General features: G+C 38.8%; 3 protein-coding genes across 4 annotated transcripts; 1 reads left to right on the forward strand and 2 right to left on the reverse strand.

The window, feature by feature from the left end:
• Positions 1-737: 737 nt before the first annotated feature.
• On the reverse strand, positions 738-13,759 carry rragca (Ras-related GTP binding Ca). Its single transcript, XM_034874618.1, has 7 exons — positions 13,370-13,759; positions 10,744-10,947; positions 9,261-9,460; positions 5,808-5,922; positions 3,989-4,131; positions 3,527-3,675; positions 738-2,474 (listed from the first exon to the last, which is right to left on the reverse strand). Exons 1-7 carry the CDS (start codon positions 13,550-13,552, stop codon positions 2,320-2,322), a joined length of 1,149 nt encoding a protein of 382 aa, XP_034730509.1. The 5' UTR covers positions 13,553-13,759; the 3' UTR covers positions 738-2,319.
• Positions 13,760-14,870: 1,111 nt separating this feature from the next.
• On the forward strand, positions 14,871-16,606 carry LOC117946457 (c-Myc-binding protein-like). The gene is made up of 5 exons (XM_034874619.1): positions 14,871-15,021; positions 15,495-15,567; positions 15,679-15,727; positions 15,912-16,041; positions 16,138-16,606. Exons 1-5 carry the CDS (start codon positions 15,007-15,009, stop codon positions 16,177-16,179), a joined length of 309 nt encoding a protein of 102 aa, XP_034730510.1. The 5' UTR covers positions 14,871-15,006; the 3' UTR covers positions 16,180-16,606.
• A 613-nt stretch (positions 16,607-17,219) lies between these two features.
• Positions 17,220-19,542, reverse strand: cx55.5 (connexin 55.5). 2 transcript variants are annotated; one of them, XM_034875127.1, is made up of 2 exons: positions 19,525-19,542; positions 17,220-19,015 (listed from the first exon to the last, which is right to left on the reverse strand). In XM_034875127.1, the coding sequence occupies exon 2, from the start codon at positions 18,994-18,996 to the stop codon at positions 17,509-17,511; it is 1,488 nt and encodes a 495-aa protein (XP_034731018.1). In that variant the 5' UTR covers positions 18,997-19,015; positions 19,525-19,542; the 3' UTR covers positions 17,220-17,508. The 2 variants fall into 2 exon arrangements, with proteins under 2 accessions (XP_034731018.1, XP_034731017.1); XM_034875126.1 differs by lacking the exon at positions 19,525-19,542 and adding an exon at positions 19,290-19,518.
• Positions 19,543-21,148: the final 1,606 nt, after the last annotated feature.

The following is a 21,148-nucleotide window of genomic DNA, read 5'->3' on the forward strand; positions in this document are numbered from 1 at the left end:
ATTTAACTTAACTGGTGAATAACTTGCATGGCGAAGCCTTTCATCGAGTTGTTGTTTTTATATGCCCTAAACCAGTAAGGGGATTTCTTTTCCTTCCCTTCTTAGTCATTATAATGCCAAAAGAACAATAGCCAACTTAAGAAAGCTGACAATTAACAGTACATCTATTTTCATATTAGAGAATCACTGAATCACTATTTTGAGCATTTTAGCAAAGGTTAAAAAGGTCATTCAGACTGTTTAGATATAGAAAGAAAATCCAGGAAACATGAAACACTTCTTTACAAATTGTATGCGAGCTAAATCTTATGTTACATCAATTCTAAATAATCCAATTTACTCCATTGCTGTGGTCATGCTACAGGCCCAATAAATAAATGCTTTCTATGGTTATGAAAGCGTCTGACATTTACAGTTGTACATTAACAGGCTGTATAATTCACCATACAGGTTCAGAAAGTGATGCATGCTTACTGTACATGTAATAAGTATGAAAACAGTTATTGGGCTTAGAGAAGGGGCAAACATGAATAACAATATATTGTGGGAAAACAATGGCACAGTCCTAGAGCGCCATCCTGTGTTCGCTTTTAGGTTTGCATTAGAGGCCTCTTTAGGAGCATCATTTCATTTCGCCTCTTATGTACTTCCTTACAAAAATACCAGAGACTGTTTTTAGATAGCATTAAGAGGATTCAGTATTTATACAGTTTGGCCAATTATTACATTGACAAAAATAAAATTAAAATGTTCATTTATTTCACATAGTATAACATCACATTACATGAAATCAATCATCCATCACAGTTCTGATGTGCAAGTGTTTATTTTCCAGGTGACTGTTAATGACTAGGCTGATAGGATCCCGGGGCCTGTTTGAAGAAGCAAGATCACAGTTACTGGAGTAACTTTGTAGAGTAAAATCCAAAAACACCTTTAAATCTGGAACACAAATGTTTTACAGGCGCTTTACTCCGCAAATGTATCAAGACAACTTGTTAATCCTGCTTTGTGGGTCAGGATTCTGGTCTAAGTCCTGATTAAAGAAACGGACATGAACATATAATGTGTCTTTGTAATGGCAAAAGTAATGAAATTTGGTCTTTTTCTTGTTTATCGGTTTAATCCTGTTGGTTAGTTTCACTTTCACTTTCTCACCTTTGAATGCAATGAGCAGTGTTACGGTCAAGAACAATACAAGTTGACAACAAACCGATGTATTCATGCTTGGAATGGGTATATTTTGTTCTTGTGAATCCTGCTGAACTGAAGCCAAACTAAATACAAAACATGGGTTAATCATTTTGGGCAGGACTGAAACTGTAGGTGGAAAAACATGCAAATTCCAAATCAGTTCATATCGTCATCCCAAAATGTCTTAAGACTGCTAATGTGGAGTGTGAACCCTTCCACCAGTCCTCCATGTCAGTCTAATATGTTCTTTCTTAGATGGTAACAAATAAGGTCTTAACCACAACATATTTCCATTGTTTCACCGTTTGAGTCATTTTGGCAGTGACCATTTCCAACCAAACAATTTTTATACAAAACCAACCAACCAACCAACCAACCAACCAACCAAGCGCACGCACACACACATACACACACAATCCCTTTTCAGTTTGCTCACAAAACTTTGTTTTCCCTTCAGAAGTGAAACCAAAAAGCGAGTTTTGGGCAGCATTCAGGTAGGGTGAGGTGAGTGGTGATTAGAGAAAGCTTGCACAGCGGACAAGCTTTATCTAAATAAGGCCATCTCTGAACGTATGTGTGTGTTAGGACTAGCAGTTCACATCCACCATCTTTTATTTCTTTTATCAGCACAGATGTGGTCGGGGTGGGTTCATCACTAGATAAGATTCCTGCAAACTGATATCACAGTTTGTCCATAAACAAGAGGTTACAACAAGGGTTTGTTTTCCCTCCTCCCATTGTTCATTAAGGAGGGACCAGCAGCTAATTATCACAGCCTTTGACTGCTTTAGGAAATCCAAAGAAAGATCCTGAACCTTTTCCTGTCCAGATACAGTTGGATTCTTTTTGACTTCTTCAGAGCCATCACTGTGCCTTGCATTCACCTGAAACAAATGCTGGAATTTCCCTTCTATTACAGCTTGAGAAGCATAACCCCGATGTGCTCCCGTGTTGTCTCACACCCGCTTTGCTCAAGCTGTCCCGCAGTACTTTGAGTGCTAGGAGCAAGGGATTGTGATTGGCGCGCCGGTGAGCCCCAGTTGAGTAGTCTCTCCTCCACAGGCACTCTAGCTCTTCTCCATCTTTCCTTTCCCATTTTTTTATTTTTTTATTTTGCATCAGTGTCTAGACAGTGTTGCGCGGCGTTCCATTCAGTGCAACGGCCTTGGTGCAGGGCGAGCCCACCGCCTGAGAGCCCGCTGGACGCTGGGTGGAAACACCCACCTCAAATACTTCATGGATGGCCTTCCGGAAACAGTGGAAGTTGTAGTCTATTAATCCTAAGGAGGCAAGAAAGACACACAGATTTTATTATGGCATTTACAGTTTGATTTGTAGCAATACAAAAAGGATGTTGATTTCCCTCTATGGTCACTTTTGAGACATTGAGCTGTAGTTAGTGGTCTGGGACACAGGAAACACCTTGTAATAATGACATTTCTCTATATGTAATTAAGTTATAAACCTAAACCTCATACTACAAAAATGCCAAACAATAAGGATTTCCCAGACACATAGTCACACAAAATCAGAACCTTCTAATATTTCAAAATGCAGCACTTATTGCAAAGTTAAAGAGGCGCTGGACCCATTTAATGGATCATGATCAGCATACTCATCATGAGGAATACTACCACGATCGTTTCATTTCTATTGTGGCTTTTGAGAGAAAATCTATCAGTTTTTTTTTGTTTACCATTTATTAAAATCTGTCTCTTGTAAATTCCCTTACTTAATGAAAGTACGATGTATTAAATAGCTGTGTTTTCCCTTTAGTGTACTTAATTGGAAACACATTACAATGTATAGGTGCTCTTGTTTTTGGCATCATACTCTCTATATACATGTAGATACAGACATGCTGCAGTTAGAATAATTTAAGACTTAAGGCTACATCACCATTAGCCCAGTCTATAGCCTCTTTCCGACAAGTTAGTTAAAGGAATGTAGTTATCGGAACAGTCCACGTCTAAACAGTTCTAACTACTCTTTCCCAAAACCGTTTTTTTTCCCATTTGATTTCACACTGGCCAAGTGGCCATTTGAACTTAACTTTTGTTATTATAACAGCCATCTAACCAACACTATGTGGAAAATGGAAAAGAAGTAGGAGCTTAAAGAGTTACAAGAACTGTGGTCGGAGGAACTGAATAATCCCCAAAGTGCTTGGCCCGGCACTCTGTGCTCCCCAAGACGAAGAAGAAATGCCAATAAACCAGAGCACGTTTTTCTCCTATCCGGAAGGTTGTGTGGACTAGGCAATGAGAGACTACCCTTATCCTAATTAAGCTAAATGAGCTCCAGGGGATCACTGAATTCTCTGACAGTTTACCTTTGCGCTCAAAGCTTTCTTCCCGCAGGATGCAGACGAGGGCCAGGAACTTGGTGACCTCTTTCAGGTACAGCACAGTGGTGTTGTTGAGCTTGATGATGGCCATGGACTCTTTGTCGTAGGCACTGCCACTGCCGTCCTCCCTCAGACTAGTGTGGCACACCACCACAGTGTTCGGGGGGAAATTAAAATGAAATTAATTGCAGCTTGTTTTTATGTTTAAAATAATAAGTAAATGCATAAATTAAAGTATGCTTCAATAACATCATCCTCAGAAAACCCAGGGTTGAACTCTATCTCAACTAATTAAGAAATGTACTTTTTAGAGTTAATTTAAAAAAAAAAATCTACTGTATCAATGCTCTTCCCTATGTCTTCAATCCACTTATTATAAAGTTAAGTTTAAGTCTGCAAAAATGCAAAATGCATCTGAATGACAAGGAAAGCTGAAAACACACTCACCCATAGATGCAGGAGACGTCAATGACCACGTCGATCATATCACAGCACAGTTCGTAGGACTGCATGTCTACAGGAGAGCTGTCTGTAGCGATGTAGATCTTACTGACCACATCAAACAGGAAGGCCTTCTCTATCCCTGAATTCTGTCAGGGAGAAATATTAGGCAAAGGATGATGGAGAGGAAGAGGGATGAAGGAGAAAGAGACAAGGGAAAGAAAGGTGTTAGAAAGGTATAATGCGGTAAAGACAGACATTTGATAGGGGTGAGAGATATGACGACAAATGCTGTGAAACAAAACTTATTTGGCAACAGTAATAGATTTTACTAGGGCAACAACTAACCATTTTTTCTTGATTCCTTGTTTGGTCTATAAACATGTCAGGACCATAATAAAACCACATTTTCCTGAAATAAATGTTGGCATGATAACATTAATTTGTCCAGCCAAAACCCAAAGGCAGTCAGCTTCCAATCATAGAAGATCAAATTAACCAGCAAATACTTACATTTCAGAATTTGGATCTGGTGAATTTTCAATGTTTCTGCTTAAAAAAAAAAAAAGTACCTGCACATCAACACTTTACATATTCTGTGTTGAGCACCATAACAGTCTCACACTGTCCTGCTAGCTACATACTACAGCACTGACTACAAACTGTACCATTGACCGTTTTAACTGTTTTTAAATGTTTTTATCTGGGTTTATATATATTTTAGTCTATGTATGTATTCTTACGTATGTACGTCTGTATGATTGTTGTCTTTTCCTGTAGCACAGCAAGAAAACTATGACAAATACACTAATCTTAATCTTACTAAAACAATGAAATTATGCTAATTGTTTTAGCCCTAGATTTTTTTATGCCACTTCTAGCAATAGTAGCAGCAGGAGGTAGTAGTTATCCATTTAATATCTCAGTAGTGTTATTGTCTGCTAATGTCACAAATCAATGAGATTAATTCCTTTGTTGAGAATATTTAATTTTTATATGATTATTGCATCAATGAAAAACTATTATTTGTCAGGTATTGAATTTGCTCGATTACACAAAAAGCAAATCCTCCCGTCTATACAATTTTTTCATTAACACTTTTTCAATCGATTTTCCAGAAATGTATCAATACACATATTTAATGTGACGGAACTTGTGTGAGCATTCCTAAGGAAGTCAAGTAGTGATGTTAAATTATGTTTTGACTAGCAACCTCCTTCATGTCCCCGTTTGTACTTGACAGATGTAAATATACTGATACTGTGGTTTAAATTCCATATACCATGATACAGGATTGTATTCATATCGCCCATCCCTATGAGAGCCACAAAAAAAGGGATATCCAAAAGAAGGACTGGGCTGCACCCCACAAAGCTTCAAAATACAAGGTTCCACTTAACGTTTTAAATGCAACTTTAACCCTACTGTCAAGGAGACAGGCTGTGTCCTGACAGACGACATATACACGACCAAAAATCAAACGTTTCAAAGCTGAATCTTGCAAGTCATTCCAAAGGCAGAGGCACAGAGTTCAATTAAATGCTCTTTGAAGAATTTATCAGTACTTAATCATGAATTAAACATCCAATAAAACGGTCTGGATAACCCGACTTGCAAGCTCATTTTGGAACACTCAAAATATATTAAAGAATTTGGAAATATCGTGTGAGGCGGTGCTGCTTGTTGGGTGTTATCAACAGCAATATTAAAATATTAAAAATATATGTGCAACATAATAAACAAAACAAAAATAAACTAAATCAAGCTGGTCACTTACGCGCTTACAAAAGCTTCATTCACAAAGTGTTGGCTGTTCTTAACTTACAGAAATGAAGATGTTAAGGAGGTTCTCCAGAGTGGGAAGCTGAGGGATGAGCTTCTGCACCACTTTGCTAAAGGCCTCAAAGATGGAGTGGTCGTAAATACTCGTCAAGTAAAAGCTGAATGAGACAAACAAAAAAAGGAAGTGAATAAGCAGTTACTAGTAGGAAACACGTCTCACTTCCTCAAACACATATGAAAGCAGGTAAAAATACAGATAGTCACGAGCCTGCATGACCAACAGACACAGGATGGCAGAACAGAGAGGTTAATAGAAGCCTTTCAGACATAAAAACACTGGAATGAAAAACAGATGTAAGCACAAAAAAAACATTTTCATATGACAAAAGTGGGCACATGATCCATTGGCTTTAGGAACTAACATATAAATAAAAAAAGGTCCTAAGACCTTAAGGGAGCAAGTGACTTGAGCCAAATGGAAAGGTCTACATACACTTGGCAAAGCTCAAATTTACAATGCATTACAGTGAAGAAAGCACCAGAGAGCCACAAGGCAGAGCCAAAAAAACAAAAAACATCTCAGCTCAGTTATATATCCTGGACTGCTCAGGCTGTCAAGCCGAAATAAACAACCATCTCACCCCATATAAAACACAGTGCAGCGTGTGCCAACCCAGAGCAAACATCAACGGTAAAGCTGTTGCAGAGCTGACCGGGATCAGACAGGCAGCCTGTTTAATGTTTCTCTACACAGTGTGTCAGGGGGAAGGCTGCAGTGACTCATTAGTTTTTATATTTGTTTGGGGCCGCAGCACAAGATCAATTCATCTGATTGATAGATACACTGCCTATTAAATGTAATAAAACCTTGAAAATCAACTGTCAATTTTGCAGAACCCCAATTTATTTCATCTTGGTGTCTTTTTGGTTTTATATGACCAGTGTTTAAAATCACCAAAATATTACATTTATCAACAATAAACCAGAGAAAATTATCATAATAGTGAAGCAGTTTGGTGGGCGGGGGATCTCATCGCTGCTTTATGCAGATGATGTGGTCCTGATGGCATCATCGGTGGACGATGGATGGATAAAGCTGGAACTTTTTATAATAAAGTTATGTTATATTATATTATATTATATTAATTATTTTTCTGTAGTTTGCATTGATAGAAAAAAAAAACGTAATTGATTGCATCAATTACTTAAATTGTTACCAAGCAATTGTCTTTACATCAGCTAATCTATTATTCTTTCAGGGCTATTATGGAATAATTTATTTATAACCTGATTAGTCATGTGATGAATGGCTATCAAAAATATGCCCAAAAGGTATTCAATCTACAGACTATAATGGCGAAAAGAAAAGAAATCCTCACATTTAAACGAGCAAATAATTATCGTAGTATTATACTTGAGAAATGACCTTAACCTTTGCGTTGTCTTCCCATAAAAATTGAAAATCAACAATCACGCTTTGTAACAATGTTTGTTCCTCTTTTCTTTGTCCCCTTTTCAACACTTTTGCCGTTTTTTCCCCAAATGTTTGTCACTTTTGACGTTTAACACTACGTAACAAACTTATTAACTTTAGTTTCAGTTATTTGGGGATTTTATGGTCAACAAACCTCATTTCTAGGAAATTATACCTAATGTTTGAGTTAGAAAAGCAGAAACTACAAATTATTGACACTAAAATTAAAGGAATTATGTTGATGGATAATCACAGACTTGTGTTTTATGTGTCCTAATGTTTCTATTTTTTTTTTAAACTGTCTATTCATGTGTTTTATCGGTTTTTAATGCTTATGATTTTTAACTGTTTGTACTTGTGTTTTATCTGTTTAACTGATTTTGTGTGAAGCACTTTGAATTGCCCTGTTGCTGAAATGTGCTATACAAATAAAGCTGCCTTGCCTTGGAATATGTCAACTTTTACTCAATACTATTTCACAACCACACGTCCCAAATGCTATAAAATTGAATAAGACCCCCCAAAATTAAAGATAGTAGAGAATTGTACTTGCCAAAGAGCATTGTGTGGAATCAATCAGGTTAGTTTGGGTAGTTAAAAAGATGATTGATATAGGAAAACGGGTCAATTTGACCCGAGGACAACAAGAGGGTTAAAGGACTTCTATAATCAATTAACAATACTGTCATGAACTAGGTTTTTGCTTATTGACATCATCACTGCTGTTGTGAACTACTGTACGATGACAATATGGACCATACAACGCACATGTAATTTAGCCTATACTTATATATTATATTAAATATATATATTAAATGTCAGACCATGGGACATTGGATCATCTCAGCTCTGGTATCTGAAGCATGGGTCATTGTTTCTTCATTATAAGGTCAAAGAGGAATCTCACAGTAACACTAAGAGTATGCAGACCACAGGCTGCTGTAAATCAACACTACAACCAAAAAGCTTCCGCCCTGAACTACTGTGTCACACACAAATATCTTCACACAGTCTGTACTCTCAAGTTTACGCTTTCTGAAAGCACCTCCCTACATTATCATGTTGTCTCATGTTACCACTGATACACACAAGCTTTTATATTAATGTTATTTATTTACAACGCTACTCAGGGAAGTTTAACATAATGTTGGAACCATCTTGATAAAATTCCTACTCTGGAATTAATTTCCAAGTCACATGCCTCAGATAATGATAGTGTTGTACTACACGTGCAGACTCAGGCGACAAGAATTAGGACACTTTAAACTGTTTGTTGAATGAAGCCTTATATTCAAATTTGGAACTTCTGTGTGTGCTATGGTTAATAAAAAAAAATTTGCAAATGTGTGAGCATGCATTGTGTAGTAAGTAGGTTGTTTAGCTCCAATTTTGGTGACTGATATTTCAGATGAACTGAAGGATTAAAAGTTCCTTCATGAGTTGATATCTACAGGTTCTTAAAATAAGTAACCCATGACGCTACAATGGATTAACTGAAAAATGAACCGTCAAAAGTTTAAAACTGGGTAATTTTTCTCATGGTGTTCATGGGACATTGACGCATATAGTAACCCTTTCATTTTGATGGCGTATGTAATAGATCTTGCAGTGCATCTGTGCAAGTGTCTGTTTTTAAGGCATTATTATAAAAATGAACATGAACATGCAGGCAGAACACCCTGGTGTCAATTCTTTTTTTCCCATATTAGATTAAACCATTATTTATTACAGGTGTTCTTTGCCCCTTTTTTCCTTAAATGTTACAATAGTAATATTGAGGGACTCTCATGTAGGAGAAAGAGCAGAGCCTATTTGCATGACTTTTACAGTAACACATGCATGAGAAATGATGACAAAACGAATATTAAATGGGTACAGATTACAGGTGTGTGTGTGTGTGTGTGTGTCTTGAAATGACTCTACACCAACATGTGCTTTCATAGACAACAGGGATGAAATTATGCAATCTTTAGCCTTTTACAGATGTAGAAAAACCAAATCAAAATGTTAAATTAAGTGTACCTGAGATGCAGCTTTTCTAAACTAGCGTCTGCCAGATCGTCATTGGCTCTCTGATGGATGTCTCTCTGAGTCTCGATCTTGTGATCGTCTGACAGGCCATCCACTTTGTGGATAAACACCTCGAAGTTGATCTCTGGATTGACCCGATAGGCCCGAGACACTGTGAGATGAAGTCTGCCCAGGGCCTCCACATAATCATCCTAACAGGTAGAGAGTAACACATTAGTACACATATTGAAAAAGTACATGTTTTCAGACAGTAAATAATAAATTGCCGCAAATACATTAGGGTATTCATAACATCCAAGTACCCTGCAATCCATATTTTGGTTCAATTTTCTTGCATGACTGCATTAATGCCCACAACTCACTATATAATGAATGGCCTTTATTTCTGCTATGCTGTTGGCTGGGTTAAAGCATTTGAGATGTAGTAAAACATAATAAAAATAAAATCAAGCTTCTTTAAAACATTTTGTTCTTGAAAATGACAATTTTGTCAAAACCCCATGTAAATCCTGCTTTGATGAACAGTAACAGGCTATTTTAAATATGTCAGTGCAGCAAACGATTATGCATTAGAGGTTAAATTACAAATACAACCATGCCACAGCTAAATCAGGTCAGTAAAATGAATAGGAAAAAATCCACCCATGTTGCATACTTAAAGTATGACAACACTCACACACAATCATCATCTTTTGTAGGTGAACATTCTCATCAGCTTTAAATCAGGTATGAGGAAATGTAGTGCTGCATTGTCTTCCAAAACAGCCAGACAAAAACAAGTCTCCTCAGATATCACTGTGTGACAAACCGCCGAAACAAACTGAATGCGATGCACCTCCTGGAGTACAAATAAACCCTGCAATCAGATCAGCTGTGGCTAACATCATGACAGATTACTTCTTGAAAGCACTGGCATAAAGGCCATGGCGTGTAATTGTGTTTTATCCTGGCTACACTGGCTGTCCCTTCTGGACGGCTTCTTAAGGGAACTTTTTTTAAATGCTCAACAGTGAACACTTAACAATAATTTAAGTTTATTTTATTACAAGATTTGTTTTGGGCTATTCCGCCTTTAATGGACAGGTGAGAAAGGGGGGAGACAGAGGGGGAGGAGATGCAGGAAATCGTCACAGGCTGGACCTCTGCGTTGAGTTATAAACCCCAACATAAATGTGTGCCTGCTCTACCAACTGAGCCACCCCGACCACAAGTTTATTTTCTTTCAATGTGCAATTTCACCTTGACATAAATGGAAACTGTGTGTGCAAGTGTGTGAGGCCATTGTCAGATTTTCTATTTGTAACATGAAATATCCAGTAAGTATGAAGATATTTCTGGTCAGCACATTTAAAACATGTTGCAGTTTGTTAATGGTGTACAGCTACTACACCACCAAAAGTGTTGCCCTAAAAACAACATCCCTTTACTGCGTTTAGGACCAAGTCATATCAGTCACTCTTATTCAGTTCTTCACCTGAGCATCGATGACAAATATCAAAGCCCCGGTTCCCCTGAAGATCATCTCGTAGTCGAAGGTGGGGTCAAAGAAGTCAACCTGACCTGGGAAGTCCCAAATCTGGAAGTTGACAAAGGAGCTGCTGGAGATGTCGTCCTTGTAGATCTTGTTGGTGCTCTCCAGGAACAAGGTCTCATTAGGGGACATTTTGTGGAACACCACCTGAAATCCCAATCATGTTCACGTTCAAGGAATGCAGATGACTTGTCTTTGTGATTTGGTGCAGGTAAAATAATAGTATGCAATAGAGGGATACCCAAATGAAATTAAAATTGTAATGCATTGCTAATGAAATTTACCTATTGCTATCAAATTTTGTTTTCATAATTTGACACTGAGATTTGTTTGATAATGTATCTGGCATCAACCAGATACGGTATGGAAATCCTCCTTGCTACCATGTTTACTAAAAGGTGGATGGCTGTATTGGTTTGGATCATACAGATACAAAAATTTAAGTTTTATGAGATCCAATTCCCTGTCTATGTTAGTCTCAAGTATTTGGGCTCTTTTTTTAGCTACTGTGCAGCACTTTCAGAGTACACTTTTTTGTCAGCTTTTATCTTTTTTGTTTTAATACTTGTTAAAAGGACTGGCGCTTATGACACCTTGTTACACATTATTTAATCTCCTTTGCCTATAAAATTACGAGGAATAGTGAGCATTGAATAATACAGCAACTTTATATACAGACAACATTTTTAAATAGTGTTATTTGGGTTTTCTTCACTAGTTACACAGATGATGATTTCCTCACAATATGTTGCATCTTGCAATATTACCTGTATGAAAATAATATTGTTTTCATGGGAAATATTATTTGACTGTTTTCTGGTTTAGGCAAGGATTTAAGCACAAAGACATCATTTGGACGTCACATGAAGAGCAAGCGGAGGGGAAAGGGCACAACATTGCAGACTCACTCTGATGTAACACATCACTCTACATTCAGCATTTTTCAGCTGCACGCTTTAAAACATAAGACAGTGAGTTTGCAGCTCTATAAAGTGAAGTGTGGTTAAGGGTTGATCAGGGTCTTGGTCTGCTGATTAGAGTAACAGGTAGAAAATAACCTGGACCGGGGAGTGTTCTCTCCACCACTGCCATTTTGAATCAGTGTGTGGGCCACTGAGGTCACAGGCCAATGAACCAGCAAAGAGCCAAATCCCATGTTTTCAGCCCATACTGGAGGCTTACAGGAGAACATTAATCTGAGACTTGGCGGTGTGTGGATTACAGAAAAATAGTACAAAAGGTACACTTCAGTACAGAAAACTGCCATTCATTACTTGGCGAGTCACGCTATATCCAGCCTGATTCTACTTCCTCCTTGAAATTTGACATAAATAATAAAATATCATAGACGGCACAACTGCATCTCATCTATTATTCAAATACAGTGCCAAGACTTGATGAATATAACGGACTCAGCTAACCTTGGAGGGATTACCGACTGTCCCCAAAAGCCCCACGCTCATTGCATTTCTATTAGTTTTGATAAGTGGATTCATTGCAAATGTGTTAAGGCATTTACACCACTAAAGTGTGTGGCCATTTCTTGTAGAGGGGCCCTGTGTCAAAATCAATCTATTGTGCACACATGATGCATATTCTTAATTAAGTTGTAGTTAATCACATTTCCACAAACAAACACAAATTAACTATGATAGCTGTATAGAATTCAGGATTTCGTGCAGTTGTTTTTTTTTTCCTGTAGAGGTGGACCATCTCACCTTAAACAGACAAGACAACCTCCACCAATACCATAGAAATGATTACGCTCTTAATAAATATTACATTAAGCTATAGGAAAAAACAGAGGTGCTATTCCAAACAGCATAAGTAATACTTGTGAGTACTGTTTAGACCTTCAACTACTAAGTAGATTGATCACAAGACGTGCTGCGTCAGGATCTGGGTAACAGCACAGCAAGAATGTCTTGTAGGAGAACTGGGAGTACTGGTTAATCAATGGGAGCTTGGAGGCCACAGGGTTCATATTTCACAGGGGGCAGTTGATGGAGGTTCACTCGGGGCCCTATAAATCATGATTCCAGCCATAATGTAAACACATAATTAAAGAGCACGTTGGCCACACCGCCTGTGCTGTGACTAATAGTGCACGGATTAAAACAAAGTGTTTATGACTTGAAGAATGAAAGGTGTGGTCAAGTTACAGTCATGTGAGAGAGCTACACATCAGACCTACCTCACAGCTGGGTGGGACTAAGATATTCTAGGCATGTGGGACCAAGTTGTGAACAAGACAGTCACATGCTTTATGTCGATAGCTATATCAGTTAAGATGCACACAATGCGTCTCCCGTCCACCTTGTTAATAATGTACTGCTACACTAACGTTAGCTAACGCTAACACTGAAGGCTAGCTGCTCATTCGCTGCGGGAGGGGTGTTTCATCTCAGTTATCCCCCTCTTATGTAGCTAGACATGTTATCTGCTGGTTCCTAGCTATCATCACTTACGACATGCTAAACTAACTCGCTAGCTAGCTATTTTGGCTAACGTCCTGTTTACTGTGTGAAGCAGGGGGACGGCGCAGTTTAACGTTCACGTCTTTCCCTACCTTCTGTATGGATGATTTACCACTTCTTCTCAAACCCATGAGCAGGATTCTCGGTTTGCTGTCGGACGGCGCCGGGCTGTCCTCAATGTCGGCCTCCTCTTCACCATAACCGAAATCTTTGGGGAACGAGTCCGCAACCCCGTAGCTGTCAGCCAGCTGTTCCACCTCGTATTGAATCGACATTTTGACCTAACGACGGTCGCTTCCCCTCTTCCCCCCCTTACTTGTCACTCACCACACCCGTGTTTGTATCGGTTGATCGGTGTGCACCACAAACTCCCGTCACACAATGAAAATAGTTTATTAATAATGCCCAGGACACTCCGAAACAACGAGCGTGATCCCACACATTTCCTAAGGATTTCCTCTCCTTTGAAAAAAACTCAACCTTTGCTCCCGCCCCTTAATTCTGATTCGCTGTCTGAATTACAACACGAAAGATTATTAGTTGACCGCCTGTCACTCCACTGAGGTTGGTCGCTGTCACCTGACTAGTGACCTATCACCCGAATGTGAAGCAATACACGTTCGCAACACACGCTTAAGGTGATTGAGTTTGCCAGAATTATATACAAATTAATATATTTGTATTTCTTGTAAAATAAGTGAACATTTGATCACGGTAGTCAAAAAACAAACAAACCAGATAGCGTGCAGCGCTGGTGTTCTGCAATATCACCGGCAGATGGTAGCAGAAATCCACCACAGTAAAGTGAAGACTTTAAAGACATTTTCAAAGTGTCGGAATAAATCGACTCGATGGATTACATTTAGAATGACGTTTGTTAAGCGTAGACCCACTTGAGATGGAGTTTTGCGTCTTGTATCTATAGGATTAAAGCCATGCTTTTTATTGTTTCTTAATTTCCTTGTTGTTTGCTAATTGTCTTTTTTAGTCATTGTTGTTTCAATTGCTGTGTTTAGTGATTGTAACGGGTTGTCTGTCTGTTTTACATGCCGGTATTAGGCTATTGTATTGTGTGTTTTATTTCTTTAAAGGTGCCATGGCATGAACATTTAACTTTATGAGGTTTCTATGACGTCCCCCCGCTCCTCCTCAATATCTACAGACACAGAAAAGGCACCTCCTAAGGAAAGTTCATTGTGGGACTGGCTCTAGTGGCTGTAATTCTGCACCAAGGCGGAATTTCAGGAAAGAGACTTCAGATAGAGTATTAGGGAACCACTAAGGTCTATATGAAACCATCCAAAAAGCACCATGTCATGGGACATTTAAAGCCTAATCAGGGAAGATTTCTGTAAATTATACAAATCCTAATGTCCTATATATATTTTTATTTTTATCATATATTTAATCGGTTGCAATTCATTTAAATGTAACAATGCGTGCATGTATTTCCCCTATCAAATTAATTAATTATAAAATATGTCAAATAAAATAAAATAAAATTGTAGAAATACGGAGGTCTGCGCTGCCAACGGCTTATACATGTTTTTGTTTTTACCTATTTTAAGATGAACAAGTGAAGGCAGCATCCTGACCATTGCTTGAAGCTAGGTGATAAACGAAACATAACTTCTCCGGCGCTTGAGTTTCAAAATTCAGACGGGACACAACAACTTTTTGAACATTTGACAAAAAACAAATTCAACTTAATAGCCTATCTTACATCAGTATGGCACATTATAGAGTAAGTGTATTTGTTTTCTTCTTCTCTTACACTAATGCTCCGTAATCACTTTTCAGTTTCTTGTCTATTAACCACAAGTTTGCTAAGCTAATTTTAGCTAGCTAGGAGGTTACAAGGTGTTCATCATCAGTGATTCGAAAGGCCACCTGTGACGCCTCATGTTTTGGCTTCGGTGTCGGATGAACTTAGTTAAATGGATGTCAGTAAACTAGCTTCAAACTACTTTTTGGCTAATATTATCTGCTGCAGGTTGACAATTTAATGTTTAATAACTGTTAACTCTGAAAGTGATATAAAAAAGCAGGGCATTCAGGCAAATAAACGACTGATGAGAGATTAGTCTAAAGTACTTTTTCTAAAACCAATTTTTGACATTTTCATTTCTCTGGTGTATTTTAGTTATCTTGACTTGACAGTTGGTTATTGGTTAATAAATAAATGATGAGTAATAATAAACTTTTGCCTTCATACAGGGCCCAGACCCTAAAAGGGAACAGTTTCGGAGATACTTGGAGAAAGCTGGTGTTGTTGACAGTCTTACTAGTGGTATGGCACTGCTAAGAGTTCCAGTATAGACAACAAAACGATATATATTTTTTTCAAACCTTGAAGGAATACTAACATTTTATGTAACCTTTTTCCCCTCTTGGATTTCAGTTCTAGTGGCTTTATATGAACAACCTGAAAAGCCCAACAATGCTCTGGAGTATCCTTCTATACACACATCCTGAACCATTGTGTCATTGCAGAAATTGTCTCTTGGTTTATTTGGTTGTGAGTTGAGCCTTGGACTGAAGTTTATGCTTCTGCCCCACCACTCCAAACAAAGATAATACTAAAGCTAAATGTTACAAAGTTAATCGTAGGTTCTTTAACCAAATCATTCCCAGATTTGTGACGCAGCACCTCAATGCTGCTGGTCAGACGTCAGCAGACGCTGAGGCTCTGCAGCAGGAGGTGAATGACTTAAGGCAGAGGTGTGCACGTCTGGCAGAGGAAACCAAAGACCTCAAAACAAAGGTACGCTTTTGCTGGTTCTCATCATAAAAGTTGTGTATGTCATCTGAGACAACGTTCTGTTTAACGTAGATGCCCTTTTTTCTCCCATCTTTCTAGCTGCAGCGTTACGAGCCTGAAGATGGAGCCACAGCTGACTAGGCCACAGCAGCGCTTTGGCTTCTTTATCATAGTTTTTGTTTATTTTGCTGTCACTTTCAAGACGTGAATCCTCTTTTAAGAGAAGGCCAACCCTTTTTATGTGTCTATTTTTTGTAAATCTTATTTTCTGCTATGTTTCTTAGAATTTAACTTATTCTGTACATATATGTATATTTCTGTTGTTATTCTGATGTTGCTTGTTCAGCCTTTAGCTTAGCTTTACTGAAAGTGCCCTGTTATACCGACTGGACAAGTCAGTTCATTTTTTTGAGGGACGTTTGTTAGAAAATAACTAATGTGCTAATAATTTTATTTTTCTGGCATAGTTATGAACAAGCATAAAATCTGTCCATATTTTATTTCCAAAGATCTGGTAAAACACTAAAATTTAAGACACCAGTAAAATAAAGCACAGTCTTGTAATTATTGTCGTATCACTGATTTAAGTCATTTCTAAGAGCAATGTATTACTTAGGCCTTTTATTGGAATATCAGTATTTTAATAGTGTGGTTACTGGGGCCCGATGCAGCTGTGTATTTCAATATAACAGTCATTGCTTTCTACTAAAAATGATACAAAGAAAAATGAAGACTGGAATCAGCACAACTCGTTTGTTTAGATTTAATAATTTATGAGTCAAAACTATGAAGCCGAATAGTGATCAAACAATATTCTTGTTGGTGAGGTCAATGCTGCTGTGTTAGCTGCTTATTGATATGCTCAGGTTATGGCTGCTTGTGGATTTAATCCCCTTGCTAATGCTGTAAAACATAGAGAGGAAACTGAACTGTGAACTTCAAAATTATATTAATCTGTTTATTTAGTTTGACTTTATGGCACAAATTTATCTTTGATGCTGTTACATTTTCAAAGGCGTACTAACTATGTGACTTATCAAAATGTCGCCGTTATGAAAAGTAAATCTGTACTGAGAAAATGGAAGTTGCCAGCCTAAAGAGCAATTGCAGTAGCCAGAATGAACTAACAATATTGGAATTTTTTCAATATTATGTCACACTACAATTTCAAACAGGTTAAAAAAAATATCCTGTAATCCAAAATCTTGTATTTCTTATTTAAATACAATATGTCACTAAAAGCAATTTAAATGTCTATTCCATTGGTTGAACTGTAACAGGTTAAGGTTAAAGCATGCCACATTAGTAAGCATGAATTGTTAAACATTTAGAACAAAAACTAAAACTAAAATATGAGTAAACTCTCACCAGGCAGCTTATAGTGTGTTAAATCCTTAATGCAGATATGGCAGTCGTATCGATAGGCCTGTTGTTGCTCCTACTGCTGTAAGGAGAAGGTGCATTCACAGTTTAGATTTGCAGGTCTGCTGCTCTTTTGCTTGCGTTACTTGCCACTGATGTTTTGCTGCTGGAGGAAGGTGGTCTGGGGTTGTGCCTGGATCCTGAGCTGGAGTCATCCACTGACTCTGGGGTGGGGGGCCGACTTTGATTCTTGGCATCTGATTTTAGGTGTCTTCGAGTGGTGGGAGTTCCACTGCCGGCTTTTGCACCCTCATAGGAGTCTACATCAGAGCTTTTACCCTCTGACACTGTAGAGCAATTAAAAGAACCATGAGACCTCCACGGCCTCCTTGATGCACTAACTATTAGTGTGGGAGTGTCAGCAGCCTTCTGTGGGGATTTTGGAAAGTCTGGGCTCCCTCTTTCACAGCCACTATTCTCTTTATTGTGTGGGCGAAGATGCAAAAGGTCCTCAGCCTCAAGTTTTAGATAAATCAGGGAGTCGCAGCACGGCGAGCAGGGCTCGTTGGTAGTCAAGGGGCAGTCACAATGTTCGGGACTTTGAGCTGAACATCTGGAATCATCCAAATTGTGCGGAGTGGCCAGCTCGCCCTGAAGAGTTAGACAAGTAGAAGGTTTGATTAGGTTTGGGTACATAATTGTGCCCTGTATCCTCTCCATCATGAAGTTGTAGTCACTTGGTGCAGAGGCAATCGTTGCCTTTCGGGGTAAATTGGAGCATATTTGCACAACAGATTCTTTTTTACACTTGTTGGCATAGTAGTCATCAAGTTCATCTCTCTCGTCTCTCAAGTGAGGGTAAAAGTCCAAGATGCCCCTTTTAATCCTTTTGTAACTCAGATGTATGATCTCCAAGATGTTTAGGAATAGGGAAATTGCAGCAATGCTTTGCATGAACACCATGAAAACACTTTTCTCTGTTGGTCTGGAAACATAACAGTCCACAGCATTGGGACAAGGGTCCCGCTCACACTTGAAGAGTGGGTGGAGGTGAAAGCCATAAAGGAGGTACTGTCCTGTCATAAAGGCCACTTCCACAACCGAGCGAGTGACAACGTGAGCAACATAGGTACGCAGCAAAGAGCCCCTCAAAGGAGCTTTGTTAAGCTTCCCCTGATCCAGCTGTTTCATTTCCCGCTCAATCCTCTTCCTTGCTTCTGGCAACTCCACATCGACCAACTCCAGCTCTCTCCGCAGCAGCACCTTCTTCTTCTGCCGTGCCTTCTCCATCGCCCGCAGCCTGTAGAGAGCGTGGCCCATGTAAACCAGCGAAGGAGAAGACACAAAAATGACCTGCAGCACCCAGTAGCGGATAAGGGAGATTGGGAAAGCATGGTCGTAGCACACATTTCTGCAACCAGGCTGCTCAGTGTTGCATATGAAGTCAGTTTGCTCGTCATTCCACACGTCCTCAGCTGCCACCCCGAGGACCAGCATACGGAAGATGAACAGGATAGTGAGCCAGATCTTGCCTACCATAGTGGAATGGATATGCACCTCCTCCAAAACCCCCCCGAGAAAGTTCCAGTCCCCCATCTTCACTCTGCCATTGTTACTGGGAAAAAGTCAGTGAAAGATAGGGATGAAATAATTAGAAGAAGAAATCTGATTAAAACACTAGGTACAGTACACCTTTGAAGAAATAAGTTGGATTTTAAGACAGTGAGCAAAGGTATTTTGACAATATAAGCAGCCCTTTTAGATTAAAAGAACACAATATAAAGGAGCACAATATACAGTAAAGGACCAAAAAAGAAGAAAAAAATAGTTAGTGATCATAGTAATGTAGATTTCCAAGTTCCAATGGAAGTTTGAAGAAATTACAGTACCTCTCAATTGGAAAAATGAAACATTAACTAGTAGAAACGTTGTGAAGTAATATGTGAAGTGTCACATATTTTCCAAAAAAAAGATATATTTAAAGTAGACAGAGGACTTGTACATCCAGTGATATGTTCCCTTGGCTGGTCAGCTATCCAGTGTTGCCTCGATAAAACCATTCCCCTCAGCACTGTCATTATATAAACCAGGGCAGAGTTCTGTGCAATTGTCGTTTCCATTTACCTTGCTGCAGCATGGACAGACTGCCGGTGGTGACTTAAATCTCCTCAGGTCATGCAGCCCTGGCGCGCTCACCAAAAAGTTTAAAGAAATCGTTAGCACCCTCCACACGAAGCCCAGTACATCACCTAAACCTCTGTGACCCGCCTCTGCTTCAGCGTTGCCAGAAACAAAGTGGGAACAACTGAGCTGTTGAGGGGAAGTTGCCAACACAACTCTGGGCAGAGAAAGTCAATACCAACAGCTTCATCAATGCATTTGGATCACAGCCGCACAGTGATGGGGCTGTAACCGGTTGTAACACAGAGATATTGACCTCACTGTTTGCGGGCCAGGACTGTTTTTTAAAAACTTTTTTAATTCAGTAATTCATTATTTTGTTGTTTTACCTTTTCGAACAGAGATGCTGCATTCAAAAGCAGAGATGATAACTCACTGAACATATTTGTTGGTGGTGCATTTAGGTGTGCATAACAGGTCTGGGTGTAAATAACCAAGCTTTTTCCAAATAGATAGACTACCTTGCTGGTCTAGACTATAGGCTTAACATTTGTTAGCACTCAATTGTTTGGGCCTATTTGCTCCACATGTACAAACAAAGAGAACAGTCACTGTGGTTAGAATCACCACATTATCAATACCAGTTAGTTAACCACACAGCCCTTGTACGATCAATAGTTTTCTTCTGTAGTGATGTAATCAATGAGTCATCATTTCCAATTTCATACCCTGCTGCACCTCTCTGGGTGTAATGAAGTTCTTATGCACTTGACACATAATAATGTGTCATCCAATTTTAAAAGAAATCTATTAGAATGGATAAGTGCGCTTGCAAACTGCTTGTTGCCAACTTTGCACACTGTCCCACTTTAAATGCCTCTGTGTGATCAACATAATTGTTATCTAAGGTCATGATGGTACAGCTTAATGTCCATGATACAAAATGTTCATTAATTGTTCTTTCGCTTAACAGAGCAAGACCAACTGTCTACAAGAGTGGGAATAGTTGGCCTAATTTGTGAGTTGACAACATTCAACCCACCAGCTCAGATTCCCCCCCCGCCTGTTACAATGAAGCTGAACTTTTCCCTTCCGACCTAGAATCTGTCATTCTCCGCGGAGCAGGATTGATTGAAACTAGTCTGGTAAAAACACATTATAGGTGCAGAGGTTCACACTGGGGTAACATATTGGGAAAATCCCAATGTTATTTCCCCCCATTTGAATGCAAAAAATCAATGTTGGCATGTACTTGTACCCCAGGACATCCCCTGGCGGACTGTCTATCAGCACAACTAATTGGTTCAAAAATACTTTTTGGTGGAATTTCATATCTGCAATCTGAAAGTCTTTTATTTTATCAAAATATTTTGGAGAAGATGTTTGCAAAATGTGATATATACTGTATACTGTATATGCATCACACTTCCTTGCACAGTATGTAAACTGGTTTGGCAATAAATTTACTAACCCTTACATTTTCATAAAAGATTCTGGACAAATATCCTTCTCGTTTTGCTTGTGGTTACTTCACTTGGATGTTTGACCTTTACTATGCTGATGTACGATGCATTCTATGAAACTAAACATATTTGTTTAATCACAGAGTCAACATTCAAGGCAGAAG

The sequence above is a fragment of the Etheostoma cragini genome, chromosome 6, assembly GCF_013103735.1.
Source record: "Etheostoma cragini isolate CJK2018 chromosome 6, CSU_Ecrag_1.0, whole genome shotgun sequence".
Lineage (NCBI taxonomy): Eukaryota > Metazoa > Chordata > Actinopteri > Perciformes > Percidae > Etheostoma > Etheostoma cragini.